The sequence below is a fragment of the Bos indicus genome, chromosome 4, assembly GCF_029378745.1.
Source record: "Bos indicus isolate NIAB-ARS_2022 breed Sahiwal x Tharparkar chromosome 4, NIAB-ARS_B.indTharparkar_mat_pri_1.0, whole genome shotgun sequence".
Classification (NCBI taxonomy): Eukaryota; Metazoa; Chordata; class Mammalia; order Artiodactyla; family Bovidae; genus Bos; species Bos indicus.
Genome location: NC_091763.1, coordinates 81,077,489 through 81,097,523, shown reverse-complemented (window position 1 = coordinate 81,097,523; position 20,035 = coordinate 81,077,489). Strand labels below are relative to the sequence as shown.

General features: G+C 41.3%; 1 protein-coding gene across 13 annotated transcripts in view; it reads left to right on the top strand.

Moving 5' to 3' along the window:
- The window catches only part of SUGCT (succinyl-CoA:glutarate-CoA transferase), an 861,197-nt gene that overhangs the window by 151,664 nt on the left and 689,498 nt on the right, over positions 1 to 20,035 (top strand). For 12 of the 13 annotated variants that reach the window (XR_011566121.1, XR_011566122.1, XM_070787292.1 and 9 more), the window contains one exon: positions 5,452 to 5,547. The exons of the other annotated variant lie outside the window; for it this stretch is intronic. Coding sequence is in view for 10 of the 12 variants with exons in the window: in XM_070787292.1 (XP_070643393.1) it covers positions 5,452 to 5,547 (96 nt within the window). In the remaining 2 variants the exon portion in view is untranslated. The remainder of the gene's footprint in view (positions 1 to 5,451; positions 5,548 to 20,035) is intronic. 13 annotated transcript variants of the gene reach the window in all.

Below are 20,035 nucleotides of genomic sequence, written 5' to 3'. Positions count from 1 at the left end.
CCTTTTAAACATTGGGTTGCTAAGTTTAGCCCTGTTGCTCTCTTTTTAAAATAGAATTCCACCCCCCCACCCAGACTTCACCTCTGAGTTGTCACTGACAAATCATACTTTGTTTTTTGATGGCAGCTTGTGTAAAATCTTATTTAACCTTCCTCCCTGGTGGGAACCTGCTAGTTTTGAAATTGCTTCTTGTTTTTATGAGCTATCGTTGTGTGGAGAAAATGGATATGATCTTCCACTTGGAAACAGTCTGTGAGATGAAGTCTGACCCTTCATTCAAGCTCACTCTACAGTTGTCAAAAACAAACACAGAAGTCAAAATTGAGAGGAAAGAATGAGGTAGTAAGGCAAGAAATGAGGAAGCTAGGCTGACCTATAGCCTGGCATCCAGCCCATGGTTATCCCTGGCAACTGTCTCAGAACAATCTAAGAGCTTCACATTAACCTGTGACCAACGGTACTGATGAACCTATTTTCTGATCAGGAATAGAGAGGCAGACGTAGAGAATGGACTTGTGCACACAGCAGGGGAAGGAGAGGGTGGGATGAATTGGGAAAGTAGCACTAACATTTGTACACTGTCATGTACAAATGGGAGACGCTGTGTAGCACGGGGAGCTCAGCTGGGTGCTCTGTGATGACCTAAATGAGTGGGATGGGGGTGGATGGGAGGGAGGCTCAAGAGGAAGGGGATATGCGTATACTTACAGCTGATTCGCGTGGTTGAATAGCAGAACCTAACACAACATTGTAAAGCAATTATCCTCCAATTAAAAATAACAACAACAGCAATAACAAACAAAAACCTGTGACCATCCAGTAAGCCCACAAGTTGATGCAGTCCTCTCTGTTGTTGGTCTATTGATTATCACTTGACTTTGAATTAGAAAAGTGAAACTAGCAAGCCCCATGGGACTTTTTGCTTGCAGGGCATCACCTTTATTAATGTGCATTCTTGACCTTCAGTAGCACCTGAGCTCCTTAGAGAGTGACTTTCACTAGACGTTTTGAAAGGAACAGCACCTCCACTCCCCAACATAGCTATTATCAAAGAGGCACCTTTCTTACGGTAAAACTTCAAACTTGAGAAACTGTCCCCAGTTTCAGGAAGAGCCTTCATGGGAAAATGACTTCTGTTGCATCCCTGCTATCTTTTCTTCTGCTACATTGTTAAGAAATATAATATAGTCAGAGGTATAGACCTTGAGAACAAATTTAGACCATTTACTAATTTGCAAATTGTGTTCTATGTTCACATTTCCTAGGGTGGCATTGTAAGGTCGCCTGTATTACAGCCAGTCCATGGCAGGGTATTAGCTGCTTATGTATTATTTATACATTATTTAGTTTGATACAGGAATTATACCCTTTTTTTAAATAAAAAAAGTTTTGAAACTAATTAGTTTAGGTCAAATGCCCAATATTTTATAGAGAAAGTGTCTAAAGGTCAATGAGGTTAAATTATATACCTACAGTTGACAGAAATTAGGAACCATGAATCTGGACTTCCCATCCAGTACATTTTTTACTACAAAATGTTGATTTGATTTTCCATTTTGAAAGACACAGAAGTGATCTGTGAAATGGTGATTAGCACCAGGCAGCCCCAGGCAGCCCTGGAATGCTCCATGGTTCAAATGCCCAAGACCAGATGGAGGTCCAGAAGTGGATGACTCAAAGTTTATTAGTTTTGCCACCTGGGCAGTACAGCCAAACCAGCTGCCACAAGGCAGTTCCAATTTCAGCAGAGCAGTAAATGAACATAAAAGTGAGTGTAAATCCCAAGAAAAAAGTAAAGTAAAGGAGAATGACTGCTGCTGTTGCAAGGAGATTCATCCAGGCTGAGCTCCATTTATAACTCTTGTAGGAGACACAGCTCCCAAGCCAGGTAGAGGGCAAGGACAGGTTGTAGAACCAAGCCCTGAAAAAAACCACCCCTTGAGTTGCTCCACAAGCCAGTCTCAATTTAGGTTGTCTCTTTTGTTGGCTTGGTAGATTCCTTATCACATCTGATGATAATAGAATAAGAAAAGCCAGCCTATGCAATATCATGATGGTGCTATTAGGCCAGAAGCTTTTTGTCCTGCAAACTATGGAAAGTTGTTATTTGGTCACCTCCTTTCCATAGTTCTGGGCCCTTGAAGCCATGGATAATCATTGGAACATAAGCCCTTTGTGGCAAATCACCGAATCAAGTCATTATCCTCATATGGAATTCAATAATTCAGTTCAGTTCAGTTCAGTTGCTCAGTCATGTGCGACTCTTTGCAACCCCATGAATTGCAGCACACCAGGCCTCCCTGTCCATCACCAACTCCCGGAGTTCACCCAGACAGACTCACGTCCATCGAGTCAGTGATGCCATCCAGCCATCTCATCCTCTGTTGTCCCCTTCTCCTCCCGCCCCCAATCCCTCCCAGCATCAGAGTCTTTTCCAATGAGTCAACTCTTCGCATGAGGTGGCCAAAGTACTGGAGTTTCAGCTTTAGCATCATTCCTTCCAAAGAACACCCAGGACTGATCTCCTTCAGAATGGACGGGTTGGATGTCCTTGCAGTCCAAGGGACTCTCAGGAGTCTTCTCCAACACCACAGTTCAAAAGCATAAATTCTTTGGCACTCAGCTTTCTTCACAGTCCAACTCTCACATCCATACATGACCACAGGAAAAACCATAGCCTTGACTAGATGGACCTTTGTTGGCAAAGTAATGCCTCTGTTTTTTAATATGCTATCTAGGTTGGTCATAACTTTCCTTCCAAGGAGTAAGCGTCTTTTAATTTCATGGCTTCAGTCACCATCTGCAGTGATTTTGGAGCCCAAAAAAATAAAGTCTGACACTGTTTCCACTGTTTCCCCATCTATTTCCCATGGAGTGATGGGACCAGATGCCATGATCTTCGTTTTCTGAATGTTGAGCTTTAAGTCAACTTTTTCACCATCCTCTTTAACTTTCATCAAGAGGCTTTTTAGTTCCTCTTCACTTTTTGTCATAAGGATGGTGTCATCTGCATATCTGAAGTTATTGGTATTTCTCTCAGTGATCTTGATTCCAGCTTGTGCTTCTTCCAGCCCAGCATTTCTCATGATGTACTCTGCATAGAAGTTAAATAAGCGAGGTGACAATATTCAGCCTTGACGTACTCCTTTTCCTATTTGGAACCAGTTTGTTGTTCCACGTCCAGTGCTAACTGTTGCTTCCTGACCTGCATATAGGTTTCTCAAGAGGCCGGTCAGGTGGTATGGTATTCCCATCTCTTTCAGAATTTTCCACAGTTTATTGTGATCCACACAGTCAAAGGCTTTGGCATAGTCAACAAAGCAGAAATAGATGTTTTTCTGGAACTCTCTTGCTTTTTCGATGACCCAGCGAATGTTGGCAATTTGATCTCAGGTTCCTCTGCCTTTTCTAAAACCAGCTTGACCATCAGGAAGTTCATGGTTCACGTATTGCTGAAGCCTGGCTTGGAGAATTTTGAGCATTACTTTACTAGCGTGTGAGATGAATGCAATTGTGTGGTAGTTTGAACATTCTTTGCATTGCTGTTCTTTGGGATTGGAATGAAAACTGACCTTTCCCAGTCCTGTGGCCACTGCTGAGTTTTCCAAATTTGTTGACTTATTGAGTGCAGCACTTTCACAGCATCATCTTTCAGGATTTGAAATAGCTCCACTGGAATTCCATCACCTCCACCAGCTTTGTTCGTAGTGATGCTCTCTAAGGCCCACTTAACTTCACATTCCAGGATGTCTGGCTCTAGGTCAGTGATCACACCATGGTGATTATCTTTGTCATGAAGATATTTTTTGTACAGTTCTTCTGTGTATTCTTGTCACGTCTTCTTAGTATCTTCTGCTTCTGTTAGGTCTATACCATTTCTGTCCTTTATCGAGCCCATCTTTGCATGAAATGTTCCCTTGGTATCTCTAATTTTCTTGAAGAGATCTCTAGTCTTTTCCATTCTGTTGTTTTCCTCTATTTCTTTGCATTGATCGCTGAGGAAGGCTTTCTTATCTCTTCTTGCTATTCTTTGGAACTCTGCATTCAGATGTTTATATCTTTCCTTTTCTCCTTTGCTTTTTGCTTCTCTTCTTTTCTCAGCTATTTGTAAGGCCTCCCCAGACAACCATTTTGCTTTTTTGCATTTTTTTTCCCATGGGGATGGTTTTGATCCCTGTCTCCTGTACAATGTCATGAACCTCCATCCATAGTTCATCAGGCACTCTATCTATCAGATCTGCTGTTGCTGCTGCTAAGTCGCTTCAGTCGTGTCTGACTCTGCGACCCCATAGACGGCAGCCCACCAGGCTCTGCCATCCCTGGGATTCTCCAGGCAAGAACATGGAGTGGGTGGCCATTTCCCTCTCCAATGCATGAAAGTGAAAAGTGAAAGTGAAGTCTCTCAGTCATGTCCGACTATTCACGATCCCATGGACTGCAGCCTACCAGGCTCCTCCGCCCATGGGATTTTCCAGGCAAGAGTACTGGAGTGGGGTGCCACTGCTATCTAGGCCCTTAAATCTATTTCTCACTTCCACTGTATAATCATAAGGGATTTGATTTAGGTCATACCTGAATGGTCTAATGGTTTTCCCTACTTTCTTCAATTTAAGTCTGAATCTGGCAATAAGGAGTTCATGATCTGAGCCACAGTCAGCTCCTGGTCTTCAATAATTACAGGTTTTCATTTTCTGTATATGAAATACTGCAAGAGTCAGAGGTTGACCCTACAGTTTTTGATGACCCTTTAATAGATCTGTAGTTCTTGAAAGCTGAAACAAGTATTATAATGAGGATATGGGCTTAGGGCCATGTTGAAAGAAGTCTAGTAATTTTTATTTGAGAACGATTAGTTAATTAATTTAAAAAGTTAAATAATCTTGATCCTCTGTGCCAGGAACAATGCTTTGGGCAAAAGGAACAGAAAGCTTGACTGAACTGACTTAACAAAGTAGAGGTTGTTTATTATTTTTTCATGTTATAAGAAGTTTAGAGGAATGTGGCACCTGATCAGTTCATTTGCTCAATGACGATATAGGCTCTTTGTGTGTCATCTTGACGGAAAGAAAAAGGGTAAAGTAATATACTAGTTGCTGATGTATTTTGCAATGACTTTGATGCTAAAGGCTGGACCAGGGTTCCATCCACTGGGTCAACTTCTGCCTTCAGATGATCTTTTCAGGAGCGGGTGTTTCTGTATTTATATTTCTCAATTGACCGTTACTCAGGACTTAGTCTCACGCAGTAATGTAATACTGCTCTGTTTTTCTTTGTGTGATGAAAGTGTGGTTGCCTGCATATTTTCTAACCAAGCAGAACAGTTTTCTCTTTCTCTTTTTTTCCTTTTACAATGACATGAAGTGAAATCAAATGAGAATCTTCCTATTATGACCTTTTATTTATGAGTGGAAATAAACAAGTGTCGTCTTCTTTTTTTTTTCTTTCTGGTAGGTGGCGTGTTTGACCCAGGTAGCTGCTAATTATCTTATTGGCCAAAAGGAAGCACAAAGGTGGGGCACAGCTCATGGCAGTATTGTTCCTTACCAGGTAAGAAGACAACAATATAGGATCAGGCTACTGGAATCTGCAGTTTTGTATGACATGAGTTTGAGAAATGATTCCCTCTTAAAAAAAAAAAAAAAAAACTTCCAGTGTATTCTGTCATATATCTTTGACTCTAATAAGGTTCTGTTGTTCACTTCAAATTCTGTGTTTTGCACATTTCTTCATCAGCAGATTAGTAACAGGACACTTAAATGGATCAAAAGAACTTGCTGAAAGTGACTGACTTTTGGATTCATATGATGGTTTGCTTTTGTTTTTCACCAAAAAGAGGCACTGATTATAGCCATTTTATAAAGCCTGGTCTGTTTGTCATGTCAATTAAAAACCAAATGTTACCTACCCCAGCTGACAGTAATATTCTCACAGGCATGGAGAAAGACGAATATTTGCTGGTGACAGATCTTCAGTTTTTGAGCAAAGCAGATGGTTCAGGAACTGCTGTTCTTTATTAAGTGTCTAAACTTGTCCTCAGAAATTCTTGACTTTGGCTAGTGTGAATGAATATGTGAAGAAACCATGATCTTTCAAAACTAAAAACAAAAACTCGTCTTCAGCCTCTTAACAGAGGACAGTGTTGGAAACCAGGGTAATTCATTTCAAATGATGGGCATTCAGGCTGCAGTTTTTGATACATATGGAAAAAGTATCTTTGAGTTGCAAGGTTTTCCAGTAAAATTTCGTATCAGAGGATATAAGGAGGTGTTCACCATATTCAAGTTTAAGGCATATAGTCTATTTTTTGCTTATTTTAAAAGTTAGAATGTCTTTAACAAATGCTTAATGTACACCTCAGTATCCCTCCTGGCTGTTTATATTCAGAGCTCTGGTTCTTTGGTGTGCTTCTCAATTATTTCACTTTGAGGTGAAAAAAAAATTTTAAATTCTTGGCTTTTATTATTATAGGTAAGAGATATGGGAGACTGTGTGTGTGTGTGTGTGTGTGTGTGTGTGTGTGTGTGTGTGTGTGTATTTCTATTCTTGGAAGACAGAACATGTACTTTTCCTTCTTGAATTGTCCCAGTCACATAAAATGGGATACTGTGCTTATTTGATCAGTTGATTGCAGCTTTATAATCTATAAGAAATAAGAGAAGATTGACTAGTCTTTCCTCAGAAGCCCAGAATTAATTTGTTTCCTCTTGGTGGAGAATGAGTTCAACACTGTGATTAAGGAATAAATGCAAATTTAGCTTGAATGAAACTAGCCTACCAAGATGGATCCTTGATATGCTTGTAGAAACTGGTCTGTTTTCAATTTTTAAAATAGATTTGGGAAACATTTTTATGGGTGAATTACAGGGTAATTATGATTCAGTTTTCTATAATAATTGCAGCTTTGTATCTCATTTGTGTTGTCTGAGTTTTGAGCTGGAAGTCTATAATGGAAGATTCTGATGGTCTCAGGAATAGTTTATGCATCCACTTCATTCCCCTCACTTTTGATTGAACCCCATCTGTGGCATCAGGGACCTCAAATGAGTGAAATAGAAATTTTTGAGAAGTAATGCTCTTTGATTTGTGTATTATTTTGTATACACGTAGTTCTTGATGCCTTAGATTGATCATCCACTTGAGCTCTTTCCTCCCTGTTTTTTGTCTGCCACCTTGTAGAAAATGGGGCTTCCTTGGTAGCTCACTTGGTAAAGAATCTGCCTGCAATGTGGGAGACCTGGGTTTGGTCCCTGGGTTGGGAAGATGCCCTGGAGAAGGCAAAGGCCTCCCACTCTAGTATTCTGGCCTGGAGAATTCCATGGACTGGATAGTCCATGGGGTCATGAAGAGTAGGACACAACTGAGCGACTTTCACTTTTTGTTGACTATGAGTAGATTAAACAAAGTTTCCCAGGTGGCTCAGTGGTAAAGAATCCACCTGCCAATGCAGGAGACACAGGTTCAGTCCCTGGGTGGGGAAGATCCTCTGGAGAAGGAGATGGCAACCTTCTCTAATATTGTTACGTGGAAATTCCATGGACAGAGCCTGGCGGGCTACAGTCCATGCGGTCACAAAGAGTCACACAACTCAGTGACTAAACAATAACACAGTTATTGGGTCCACTCCTCTTTTGATATATGACTACCATGATTGTTGTTGTTGTTCACTAAGTTGTGTAGGACTCTTTGTGACCTGATGGACTGCAGCACGCCAGACTTCCTTGTCCTTCACCGTCTCCCAGAGCTTGCTCAGACTCATGTCCGTTGAATCACTATGCCATCCAACCATCTTATCCTCTCTCGTTCCCTTCGTCTCCTGCCTTCAGTCTTTCCCAACATCAGGGTCTTTTCCAAAGAATCGGCTCTACATGTCAGGTGGCTAAAGTTTTGGAGCCTCAGCTTCAGCATCAGTCCTTCCAATGAACATTCAGGACCGATTTCCTTTAGGACTGACTGGTTTTATCTGCTTTCAGTCCAAGGGACTACCATGATAATCCCTTAATTTAATAACACATATATATCCCAAACTGTCTCCCAGAGCTCTTCAATATCCTGGGAGCCTCTGTTTGCATGTTCTCCTCTATTTTCCGGGCTCGTGATCCATACTGATCTCCACTAACTATAATTATCCTCTCCAGTATTATAGAAGATCCACTCACAAGTACACTAAAAGCCTAGGAGATTATACTGAATATTTTGAAAAAAAATGGAGTTCTTTTATGGATGAAAGTTATACAATCTCCATTAGGACTCTCACCTCTAATAGAAGTATACTGAGCCATCTTTGTATTCCCGAGAAGACTCCCTCTCCCCCAGTCCATATTACCTGCTGCAGGACTTGAGGGAGCTCACCGAATTACATGTGTTCTTTCAGCTACACTGTTGCCTCCACAATCAGTATAAACTGCCCAAGAAACCAACCTGGAGAATGAGACCACAGCCACAAGATCCTTCTCTTACAAGACTGCCAGAATGATTCTGTTGTTCCTTACACATTTGCCTCCGTCATTACCAGGACTCTGAGCCTTCCAGGCCATCTGTTATCACCTGGACAATGACTCTCAAATGGCTCTGTTCACCTTTGACCCAGTCATTTCTTCTGTCATCGGTCTTGGTGGTCTAGGATCCATGTAGCAAACCAAAGCAACAGCCTGGCTTCTCATAGCCTCCTGTTGCTCATAATGATCTTTACCTGTTGATTCGCGTGGATCCCAGCCACTTATTTCTCTTAAAGGTGAACACGAATCATTTGGAAGTCCTGTTAAGATGGTGATTCTGTATCCAAGCAATGTTGATGTTGCCTATCACAATGATAAGACTGTAGATCTAGACTTGGCTATTATTGATGACTACACCATCTCATTTATATTCTGCTGGCAAATCCCAATGCTAATTGGATGTAATAGTCCATCTATTCTGTGCCTGTGCTGAAGTGGTGAATATGGCTGGAAAAAACATAACTACCATGTTATGTTCTCACTCTTAATTCATGGCTATCTCTCTGTCTTACTTAGCAATCTAGCTATATTCACCTACATATTTATCGTCTCTCTCGGAGGTGACTATTTCACACCTCTCTCTTGACATTTTCCTCTTCTCTCCTCAAGCTTAGCCAAAGACTTTGTCTCATATGACACTAAAAATTGATGCGACCAGAAGAGAACTGCTTCCTTTTTGTTCTCAAGACATCATTGCCTCCTATCACAGTGGATGAACCCCCTTTTCATGTTTTAGCTCCCTAAAGGCATTGGGAGGCATCTCCCAAAAAAGATGTCCTTTTCATTATAGGGGACTGGAATGCAAAAGTAGGAAGTCAAGAAACACCTGGAGTAACAGGCAAATTTGGCCTTGGAGTACAGAATGAAGCATAGCAAAGGCTAATAGAGTTTTGCCAAGAGAACTCACTGGTCATAGAAAACACCCTCTTCTGACAACACAAGAAAGACTCTACACATGGACATCCCCAGGTGGTCAACACCGAAATCAGATTGATTATATTCTTTGTAGCCAAAGATGGAGAAGCTCTAAACAGTCAGCAAAAACAAGACCGGGAGCTGACTGTGGCTCAGATCATGAACTCCCTATTGCCAAATTCACACTTACCTTGAAGAAAGTAGGGAAAACCAGTAGACCATTCAGGTATGACCTAAACCAAATCCCTTATGATTATACAGTGGGAGTGAGAAATAGATTTAAGGGACTAGATCTGATAGACAGAGTGCCTGATGAAATATGGACGGAGGTTTGTGACATTGTACAGCAGGTAGGGATCAAGACCATCCCCATGGAAAAGAAATGCAAAAAAGCAAAATGGCTGTCTGAGGAGGCCTCACAAATTGTGAAAAGAAGAGAAGTGAAAAGCAAAGGAGAAAAGGAAAGATATAAACATCTGAATGCAGAGTTCCAAAGAATAGCAAGGAGAGATAAGAAAACCTTCCTCAGTGATCAATGCAAAGAAAGAGAGGAAAACAACAGAATGGGAAAGACTAGAGATCTCTTTGAGAAAATTAGAGATACCAAGGGAACATTTCATGCAAAGATGGGCTCGATAAAGGACAGAAATGGTATGGACCTAAGAGAAGCAGAAGATATTAAGAAGAGGTGGCAAGAATACACAGAAAAACTGTACAAAAAATATCTTCATGACAAAGATAATCACGATGGTGTGATCACTGACCTAGAGCCAGACATCCTGGAATGTGAAGTCAAGTGGGCCTTAGAAAGCCTCACTATGAACAAAGCTGGTGGAGGTGATGGAATTCCAGTGGAGCTATTTCAAATCCTGAAAGATGATGCTGTGAAAGTGCTGCACTCAATAAGTCAGCAAATTTGGAAAACTCAGCAGTGGCCACAGGACTGGAAAATGTCAGTTTTCATTCCAATCCCAAAGAAAGGCAATGCAAAGAATGCTCAAACCACCTCACAATTGTACTCATCTCACACGCTAGTAAAGTAATGCTCAAAATTCTCCAAGCCATGCTTCAGCAATATGTGAACCATGAGCTTCCAGATGTTCAAGATGGTTTTAGAAAAGGCAGAGGAACCAGAGATCCAATTGCCAACATCCACTGGATCATGTAAAAAGGAAGAGAGTTCCAGAAAAGCATCTATTTCTGCTTTGTTGACTATGCTAAAGCCTTTGACTGTGTGGATCACAATAAACTCTGGAAAATTCTGAAAGAGATAGGAATATCAGACCACCTGACTGGCCTATTCAGAAACCTATATGCAGGTCAGGAAGCAACAGTTAGAACTGGACATGGAACAACAGACTGGTTCCAAATAGGAAAAGGAGTACGTCAAGGCTGGATATTATCACCCTACTTATTTAACTTCTATGCAGAGTACATCATGAGAAATGCTGGGCTGGAAGAAGCACAAGCTGGAATTAAGATCACTGGGAGAAATATCAATAACCTCAGATATGCAGATGACACCACCCTTATGGCAGAAAGTGAAGAGGATCTAAAAAGCCTCTTGATGAAAGTGAAAGAGGAGAGTGAAAAAGGTCAACATTCAGAAAATGAAGATCATGGCATCTGGTCCCATCACTTCATGGGAAATAGATGGGAAACAGTGGAAACAGTGGCAGACTTTATTTTTTGGGGCTCCAAAGTCACTGCAGATGATGATTGCAGCCATGAAATTAAAAGATGTTTACTCCTTGGAAGGAAAGTTATGATCAGTGTAGACAGCATATTAAAAAACAGAGGCATTACTTTGCCAACAAAGGTCCGTCTACTCAAGACTATGGTTTTTCCAGTGGTCATGTATGGATGTGATAGTTGAACTGTGAAGAAAGCTGAGCACCGAAGAATTGATGCTTTTGAACTGTGGTGTTGGAGAAGACTCTTGAGAGTCCCTTGGACTGCAAGGGATCCAACCAGTCCATCCTAAAGGAGATCAGTCCTGGGTGTTCTTTGGAAGGAGTGATGCTAAAGCTGAATCTCCAATTCTTTGGCCACCTCATGGTGGCCTTATTGGTGGAGAGTTGACTTATTGGAAAAGACCCTGATGCTGGGAGGGACTGGGGGCAGGAGGAGAAGCGGACGACAGAGGATGAGACGGCTTGAAGGCATCACTGACTCGACGGACATGAGTTTGAGTTAACTCAGGGAGTTGGTGATAGACAGGGAGGCCTGGTGTGCTGCCATTCATGGGTCACAAAGAGTCAGACATGACTGAGTGACTGAACGGAATTGAACTGAAAGGCATTGCTTGTGCACTTGAAATCTTCCTTTCCCTGTGTTATCCATCAGTAGATAAATATATGATTACATCCTTTACCTTAAAAAAAAACCTGGCCTTGGACACCACCTTCCCCTAAACCCTAATCCCCGAACTCCAGGGCATGTCTTACTCCCTTTACTGCCATATTTCTTCTTTCTCAATTATATCACACTGCTCTTCAACAGTGTTGGGTGGTGTCCACTGGAAGGAAGCACTGCAGCTTGTGTTCTATAGTGCTATTTGTGCCTCACAGGTAAAGAGCTCTTACAGCACCCTCAAACCTCAGGAGTCTGGGTGCTGTGGACTAGCTAGGGGAAGCTGACTTTCTGGATAGTTCATTCATAAGAAGAGTCTTACTCTTTATCCTGAACGTTTCAAATGTAGGGCCTTCAAAGAGAATTTTTCCTGTTAAATGACCTGTTAATTCACATAGTGATTTCTTTTAAATATAGCCCCCCAAAACTTCCAATTCATCAGAGTGAAGAAAACAGTTATTCAGATAATTAAATAAAATCATGTCTCCCTTTCTTCAGTATGAGCTCACTCAACCAAGGAGTAGAGCAAGAAGCAGTGCTGTGTAATTTCTGGTAGGGACATTATACTGTATATTTAATTTGACATAAGCAGAAACTTAGGCAGTAAATTCCAAGTTTGAAGAGATGCAGCACTTTACTATCATTCCTTAGAAAAATGTCAAAATGATGTTAAATCATAGCAGATTAGATAACCTTGGGAATCTTTTTTTTTTTAACCCATGTTTAAGAGTTTTTAAAAAGCCAAAATGTGAATGACACATATCTGTTTCTTCTTGTATGATATTTTTTGTACCATAGTTGCACTAAAACATTCGTTCACTGAAGTTTGAAAGTACAATTGAAGCAAGCATATGATTGTAATGTGTATCTTATTTAATTGATAGATTGATAATGACAGTAATAATAATCATGCTGGCTTTCACTGAACACATACCATGTAACTGGGATATATATATATGCATTTTTTTCTTTCTCATTTTACATGGATGAAATGGACATTTAGAGAGATAAAGCTGTAGCTGGGAAAGTCAAAGGGCCTGGGTTGGAACTATGATTTTCAGTTTTCAAAACTTGTTTCCTTTCTCACTGTATCCAAACTGTGGTTCTTTTGATGCTCCTCACAGTGTGGCTACCTGTCTTAGGTTCTTCTGCAGATAGAATTCTTCTGAGCTGTTTCTATCGTTTCTGTGACAAGGTGCATGTGAGCATGCTCAGTCGTGTTTGACTCTTTGTGACCCCATGGACTATAGTCCACCAGGCTCCTCTGTCCATGGAATTCTCCAGGCAAGAATACTGGAGTGGGTTGCCATTTCCTTCTCTAGGGGATCTTCCCGACTGATCCAGGGGTTGAACCCACATCTCAGGTTCAGCCTCAGTCGCAGGCGGATTCTTTACCACTTCAGCCATCTGTGAAGCCCCTCTTTGACAAACACCCTGTTTATTATGAGTTTAGAGGGTCTCAAATCTAATTAGTGACCTGGCTATAGAAGGATATTTGAATTCTTAGCCATGTGCCTCTGAGCTATGTGCCAGTTGTAGGCTGGGCATCTCTGAACTATGTGCCAGTTGTAGGCTCCCATCTACTGTGTTTTCATTCATACTTTCAAATGACTCCTGATAAATAAACCATAGTTTCTTGAGCCCCCTATGGAATACTGTTTTATTAATAGTTCAGGAAGCCTTCCAATTAAGGAAGAACCAGGCACTTGATTTCAGAGAACTCAGAGGCAATATAGCAAGTGCAGATGAGAAGATTTGAGCTTTGGAGTCAGATAGACATGGGCTCCTAATTTGACTTTGCCACTTAATGTCTGTGAAATCTTGGACAAGTCTTTTTTATCCCTGGTGTTAGCAGCTCCTATGCAAAAAAGGTGAGGGTGATAGTTGTTTCCATTTTCACTGATGTGTTTAAATGAGATATACTGCATGCTCAGAGTTTTGTGTGGTACTTGACTCTAATAAGTATTTGATGAAAGGATGGCCTGTTACTATTTCTGTTGGTGAAATGATAATTATACCTTTGTAAAACAGTTTCTAGGAAACTATGAAATAGTTCCCTATGAATATGACCCATGACAGCTTAGGGGCAGAGTAAATAAACATACATAGCTTATTTACTTTCTTAATGGAATTTCCACTTTAATTTCTTCTTCTTTTTTTTTTTTTCTTTTGAAAATAAAAAGGAGGACGATGTTCTGTGGTACTTTTCTGTTAAAAAAAAGCTATCCTCAGGTCTTTTTTAGAAACTGTGGTATCGAGCCATTGCCCAAATATAGCATTATTGAAAGAAAGGAAGTTTGAAGAGAATCATATATAGCACCACCACTCAAATGTCAAAGGGAATAGGGCTTCTAGCTTACTGAAGTGTTTAGTTAATTAAGATTTAGTATAAATTCATACTGAATGATGGAGAAGGCAATGGCACCCACTCCAGTACTCTTGCCTGGAAAATCCCATGGACAGAGGAGCCTGGTGGGCTGCAGTCCATGGGGTCACCAAGAGTTGGACACGACTGAGCGACTTCACTCTCACTTTTCACTTTCAAGCATTGGAGAAGGAAATGGCAACCCACTCCAGTGTTCCTGCCTGGAGAATCTCAGGGACGGGGGAGCCTGGTGGGCTGCAGTCCATGGGGTCACCAAGAGTTGGACACGACTGAGCGACTTCACTCTCACTTTTCACTTTCAAGCATTGGAGAAGGAAATGGCAACCCACTCCAGTGTTCCTGCCTGGAGAATCTCAGGGACGGGGGAGCCTGGTGGGCTGCCGTCTGTGGGGTTGCACAGAGTCGGACACCAGTGAAGTGACTTAGCAGCAGCAGCAGCATACTTAATGAAATGAAACATGACAAAAATGATTTTCAAAAGTAATCTCTGAGGAGCCCACAAGGGAGCCTATTTCTATAAAAGATACATACCTACCTCTTTGAGAAGCAAAAATTGTGGAGATTTCTCCTGTTTTAAAAAGTGAGAGAATGACAGAATATTCTGAATATTTGTTCTTGTAACCTTAAGATTACAGTGAACTTTGATAATCTCTACCCAGTAAAAAATGCCGTAAGATTTTTTATTGGGAACAGAGGTGCAAGTGATAGCAAATAGGTTATGTTTCAGAGGTTTCTGCAAACTTTTGGAACTTAGCACTGACAAGTTAGAATATTCAAAAGTGTTTTTTTTTTTTTTTCTTTTTAATTTAAGGTACGAATTGTCTGAATTTCCCCTATCCCTTTTGTTCTAAAGGTTTTCTGCAGGTAACTTTTGATTATTTGCTTTAAATTTTATTTTTGTATTAATCCTTATGAATCTGGGATTCTTTTTAAAACAAAACAAAATCATTTATTTGAAGATCTTGGTTACTTTGAAACCACTTGGCTAGGATTCTGCCACAGTCTTAAGAACATAAGTAACTGGGCAGTCCAACAGGAAGATAAAATTAGGGCAGACATTTCAGCTACCAGCAATATGGCTGCCACCCTTTCAGGTTCTCCTTAGAAAATCTTCACCTTTCTCTAATTTAAAATAAAATCCCTAAATTTAAAACATTAATAAATTAGGCAATATGATGTTTAAGGAGAGCATGTTGCACAAATAATAAACATATATATGACTGTTCAAAAACTATTGTCATTTTTAAAAATGAATATTGCCTTTAACTGATAAATATGGTCTCTTTAATACATTTCACTAAGAGGTAAAATAGAAAGTTGGACCATAAAGAAGGCTGAGCACTGAAGAGTTAATGCTTTTGAATTGTGGTGCTGGAGAAGACTCTTGAGAGTCCCTTGGATTGCAAGAAGATCAAACCAGTCAATCCTAAAGGAAATCAACCCTGAATATTCATTGGAAGGACTGATGCTGAAGCTGAAGCTCTGATACTTTGGCTACCTGATGTGAAGAGCTGACTCATCGGAAAAGACCCTGATGTTGGGAAAGATTGAAGACAAAAGAAGAAGGGGGCAGCAGAGGATGAGATAGTTAGATAGCATTACTGACTTGATGGACATGAATTTGAGCAAACCACAGGAGACGGTGGAGTACAGAGGAACCTGGCATGCTGCAGTCCATGCGGTCACAAAGAGTCGGACACAACTTAATGGCTGAACAACAACAATAAAAGTAAAAAGAGGCACAAGGAAGGCATTGTTTCACATGGAATAAATCTGAAATTCATTTAGAATCTTACCAGTTTCTGTTGCAATCTCAATATTCTTCTCAATATATGTGCAGAATTGATGGGACTGTATGTTGCCTTATGCTTATCAAATTTGGCTAAAATGATTGGCTAAATAATCAAATGCCATTTTGAATATTCAGCTAAGTAATAATATTATTGACTAAATAATATTGTATTATAATAATCAGTGTCATCACCATCAGTAACATTTATTAAATGATTGCTGTGTCTGTTATTAAGTATCAGTACTTTACGTATATTAATTCTATCCTCACAGCAGCACTGTGGATTAGATATAGCTACCATCCTCACTGTCAGATGAGGAAACTGAGGCCTGAGAGGTTAGGTAACTTGCTCAAGGTAACACGTAAGTGTGTAGCTGGGATTCAAACCAAGGTAGGTGGTTAGTCACTAAGTCGTGTCCGACTTTTGTGACCCTATGGACTGTAGCCTGCCAGGTCCCTCTGTCCATGGGATTCTCCAGGCAAGCACACTGGAGTGGGTTGCCATTTCCTTCTCTAGCTGATATATAGGCAGATGATGTGATGCTACTTACTTCAACTGACATGTGTAGTTTCATTGTCTATCTTCATCCCACTTTTAAGGAAGAATTATGTGACATTTTCTTCTACGTAATTTCCCCTTTAGGACTGCCAAGAGCAATTGAAGAGGTATCAATAATTCTGTTGTTTACTCCTTACCAGAATCCTTAATTATGCCTTAATAGCAAATTTCATTTGGGAAATCAGGTTGTACATCTTTAAAAGAAATCCTCTGATTGCCTATGCTAAATTTGTAGTAGATTTAAAATCAAGTTATAGTGGAACAGCCATCTCCTGCTCCATCTATGTCATGGGAACAGTACTGTCCTTGAGCAGTAGAGGAGCTTGAGAGGGCCTTAGCTATTGTGAGGCTTATAGTTTCTGGTTTTCAAGTGGTATTTCTGTGAGTTTTGGAGGCTTTGGCAGGAATTGGGGTGGGAAGAAGTGAACATGGGGAGGAGAGAAGGGGCAAGGGGTAGGGCAGAAGCCAGGTAGGCAGATCTCCAAGTGCTCCAACCCCATTTCAATCAGAGCAGCTCCACTTTTTGTTTATTTGAAAAACAGGGTCCATCACTTAACAATGATTATTTGTCATGGAACAGTCAACCTGTACTGAAGGTCCCACAGGACCAAAAAGTGGGTTTTTTACACATCTGTGTGTGTGTTTCCTTCTTGTTGGTGGTTCCTAGAATCAGTAAAGGGTCTAATCCAGCTGAGATGGAGGTTTTGGCAGGAGTTTGTATGAGGCCTCGCAGAGCCCCTCTGTGGAGGACCACACATGTTACCTCCCAGCTGAGAGTCTAGCCCGGTGTCTCTGTGCAGAGGTCAAGGCTCTTTGCTTTCAAGTTGTGGTGCTGGAGAAGACTCTTGAGATTCCCTTGGACAGTAAGGAGATCAAACCAGTCAGTCCTAAAGGAAATCAACCCTGAATTTTCATTGGAAGGACTGATGCTGAAGCTCCAATAATTTGGCCACCTGATGCAAACAGCTGATTCATTGGAAAAGAACCTGGTGCTGGGAAGGATTGAGGGCAAGAGGAGATCGGGGCAGCAGAGGATGAGATGGTTAGATAGCATCACTGATTCAATGGACATGAGTTTGAGCAAGGGCAAACTCATGTCCATGAAGGGCAGGGAAGCTTGGTGGGCTGCAGTCCATGGGGTCACAAGGAGTCGGATATGAGTTAGTGATTGAAAAGCAAGGCTCTTTGGCTCGGGTAAATCATGTGAAACTGGATTCCAGAAACAGCTGGACCGGGGGATGTCCAGGGCAAATGCTGTTGAAATCCTGAGTAGGTGTGCTTAGCACTGATACAATACTCTGATGGCTCCCTGCTCAAGTGCAGTTTACCTGGGGGGAAAGAACTGTGTTCTGATGTGGTACAAATTACTCTTATAATATAACTCAGTATTGGGCCCAAAAGCATACAGTGAAAGAAAAGCTATATGATATTAAGTTCTGAAGTGAGCGTATGTTGGAGACTCGAGCACATCATGTCCACGTATATAAATGTGGCTGTGAAGTATGCTCTTTCCCCTCCTAGTTCTGTTTCTGGCATTTAGGGGAAGGGGTTCTGCTGCAAGGACTCTGCTCACAGAGGAGTTGTTATGTGTGCAAGCTGAGTGAGGCTCAGTTCAGTTCAGTTCAGTCGCTCAGTCATATTCCTACTCTTTGCAACCCCATGAATCGCAGCACGCCAGGCCTCCCTGTCCATCACCAACTCCTGGAGTTCACTCAAACTCATGCCCATTGAGTCGGTGATGCCATCCAGCCATCTCATCCTTTGTTGTCCCCTTCTCCTCCTGCCCCCAATCCCTCCCAGCATCAGGGTCTTTTCCAATGAGTCAACTCTTCAAATGAGGTGGCCAAAGTATTGGAGTTTCAGCTTTAGCATCAGTCCTTCCAATGGACACCCAGGACTGATTTCCTTTAGAATGGACTGGTTGGATCTCCTTGCAGTCCAAGGGACTCTCAAGAGTCTTCTCCAACACCACAGTTCAAAAGCATCAATTCTTCGGTGCTCAGCTTTCTTCACAGTCCAACTCTCACATCCATACATGGCCACTGGAAAAACCATAGTCTTGAGTAGACGGACCTTTGTCGGCAAAGTAATGTCTCTGCTTTTGAATATGCTATCTAGGTTGGTCATAGCTTTTCTTCCAAGGAGCAAGTGTCTTTTAATTTCATGGCTGCAGTCATCATCTGCAGTGATTTTGGAGCCCCAAAAATAAAGTCTGCCACTGTTTCCACTGTTTCCCCATCTATTTCCCATGAAGTGATGGGATCAGATGCCATGATCTTAGGTTTTTCAAAAATTATGTTAATAATTTATTTGACCTAATTTTATTTTATTATTATTAAAGTTTTTTTTTTTTTTTACCGGGTTATGGTTGATTTATGTTGTGTTAGTTTTAGGTATACAGTAAAGTGAATCAGTTATACATACGCACACATGCACTCTTTTTTAGATTCTTTTCCCATATAGGCCATTACAGAGCGCTGAGTAAAGTCCCCTGTGCTATAGAGCAGGTCCTTATTGGTTATTTTATACATGCTCGTGCTCAGTCACTTCAGTTGTGTCTGACTCTTTGCGACCCTGTGCACGGCAGCATGCCAATTTCCTCTACCCATGAGATTCTCCAGGCAAGAATACTGGAGTGGGTTGCCATGCCCTCCTCCAGGGAATCTTCCCGACCCAGGGATTGAACCTGCATTTCCTATGTATCCTGCACTGTAGATGGATTCTTTATCCATTGATTCATTTGGGAAGTCCACTTTATACATCAGATCAGATCAGATGAGATCAGTCACTCGGTTGTGTCCGACTCTTTGCAATGAGTCGAAGCATGCCAGGCCTCCCTGTCCATCACCAACTCCTGGAGTTCACTGAGACTCACGTCCATCGAGTCAGTGATGCCATCCAGCCATCTCATCCTCTGTCGTCCCCTTCTCCTCTTGCCCCCAATCCCTCCCAGGATCAGAGTTTTTTCCAATGAGTCAACTCTTCGCATGAGGTGGCCAAAGTACTGAAGTTTCAGCTTTAGCATCATTCCTTCCAAAGAAATCCCAGGGCTGATCTCCTTCAGAATGGACTGGTTGGATGTTCTTGCAGTCCAAGGGACTCTCAAGAGTCTTCTCCAACACCACAGTTGAAAAGCATCAATTCGTTGGCGCTCAGCCTTCTTCACAGTCCAACTTTCACATCCATACATGACCACAGGAAAAACCATAGCCTTGACTAGACGGACCTTTGTTGGCAAAGTAATGTCTCTGCTTTTGAATATGCTATCTAGGTTGGTCATAACTTTCCTTCCAAGGAGTAAATGTCTTTTAATTTCATGGCTGCAGTCACCATCTGCAGTGATTTTGGAGCCCAGAAAAATAAAGTCTGGCACTGTTTCCACTGTTTCCCCATCCATTTCCCATGAAGTGATATTAGTGTGTATATGTCAATCCTAGTCTTCATTCTCCTAATTTTAACTGGGAAAGTATTTTCGGTGTTTCTTGCCTCTTCTCTTTCTTACGTTTGAAAGCAGGTGTGAAATGCCAGGTCTTTGT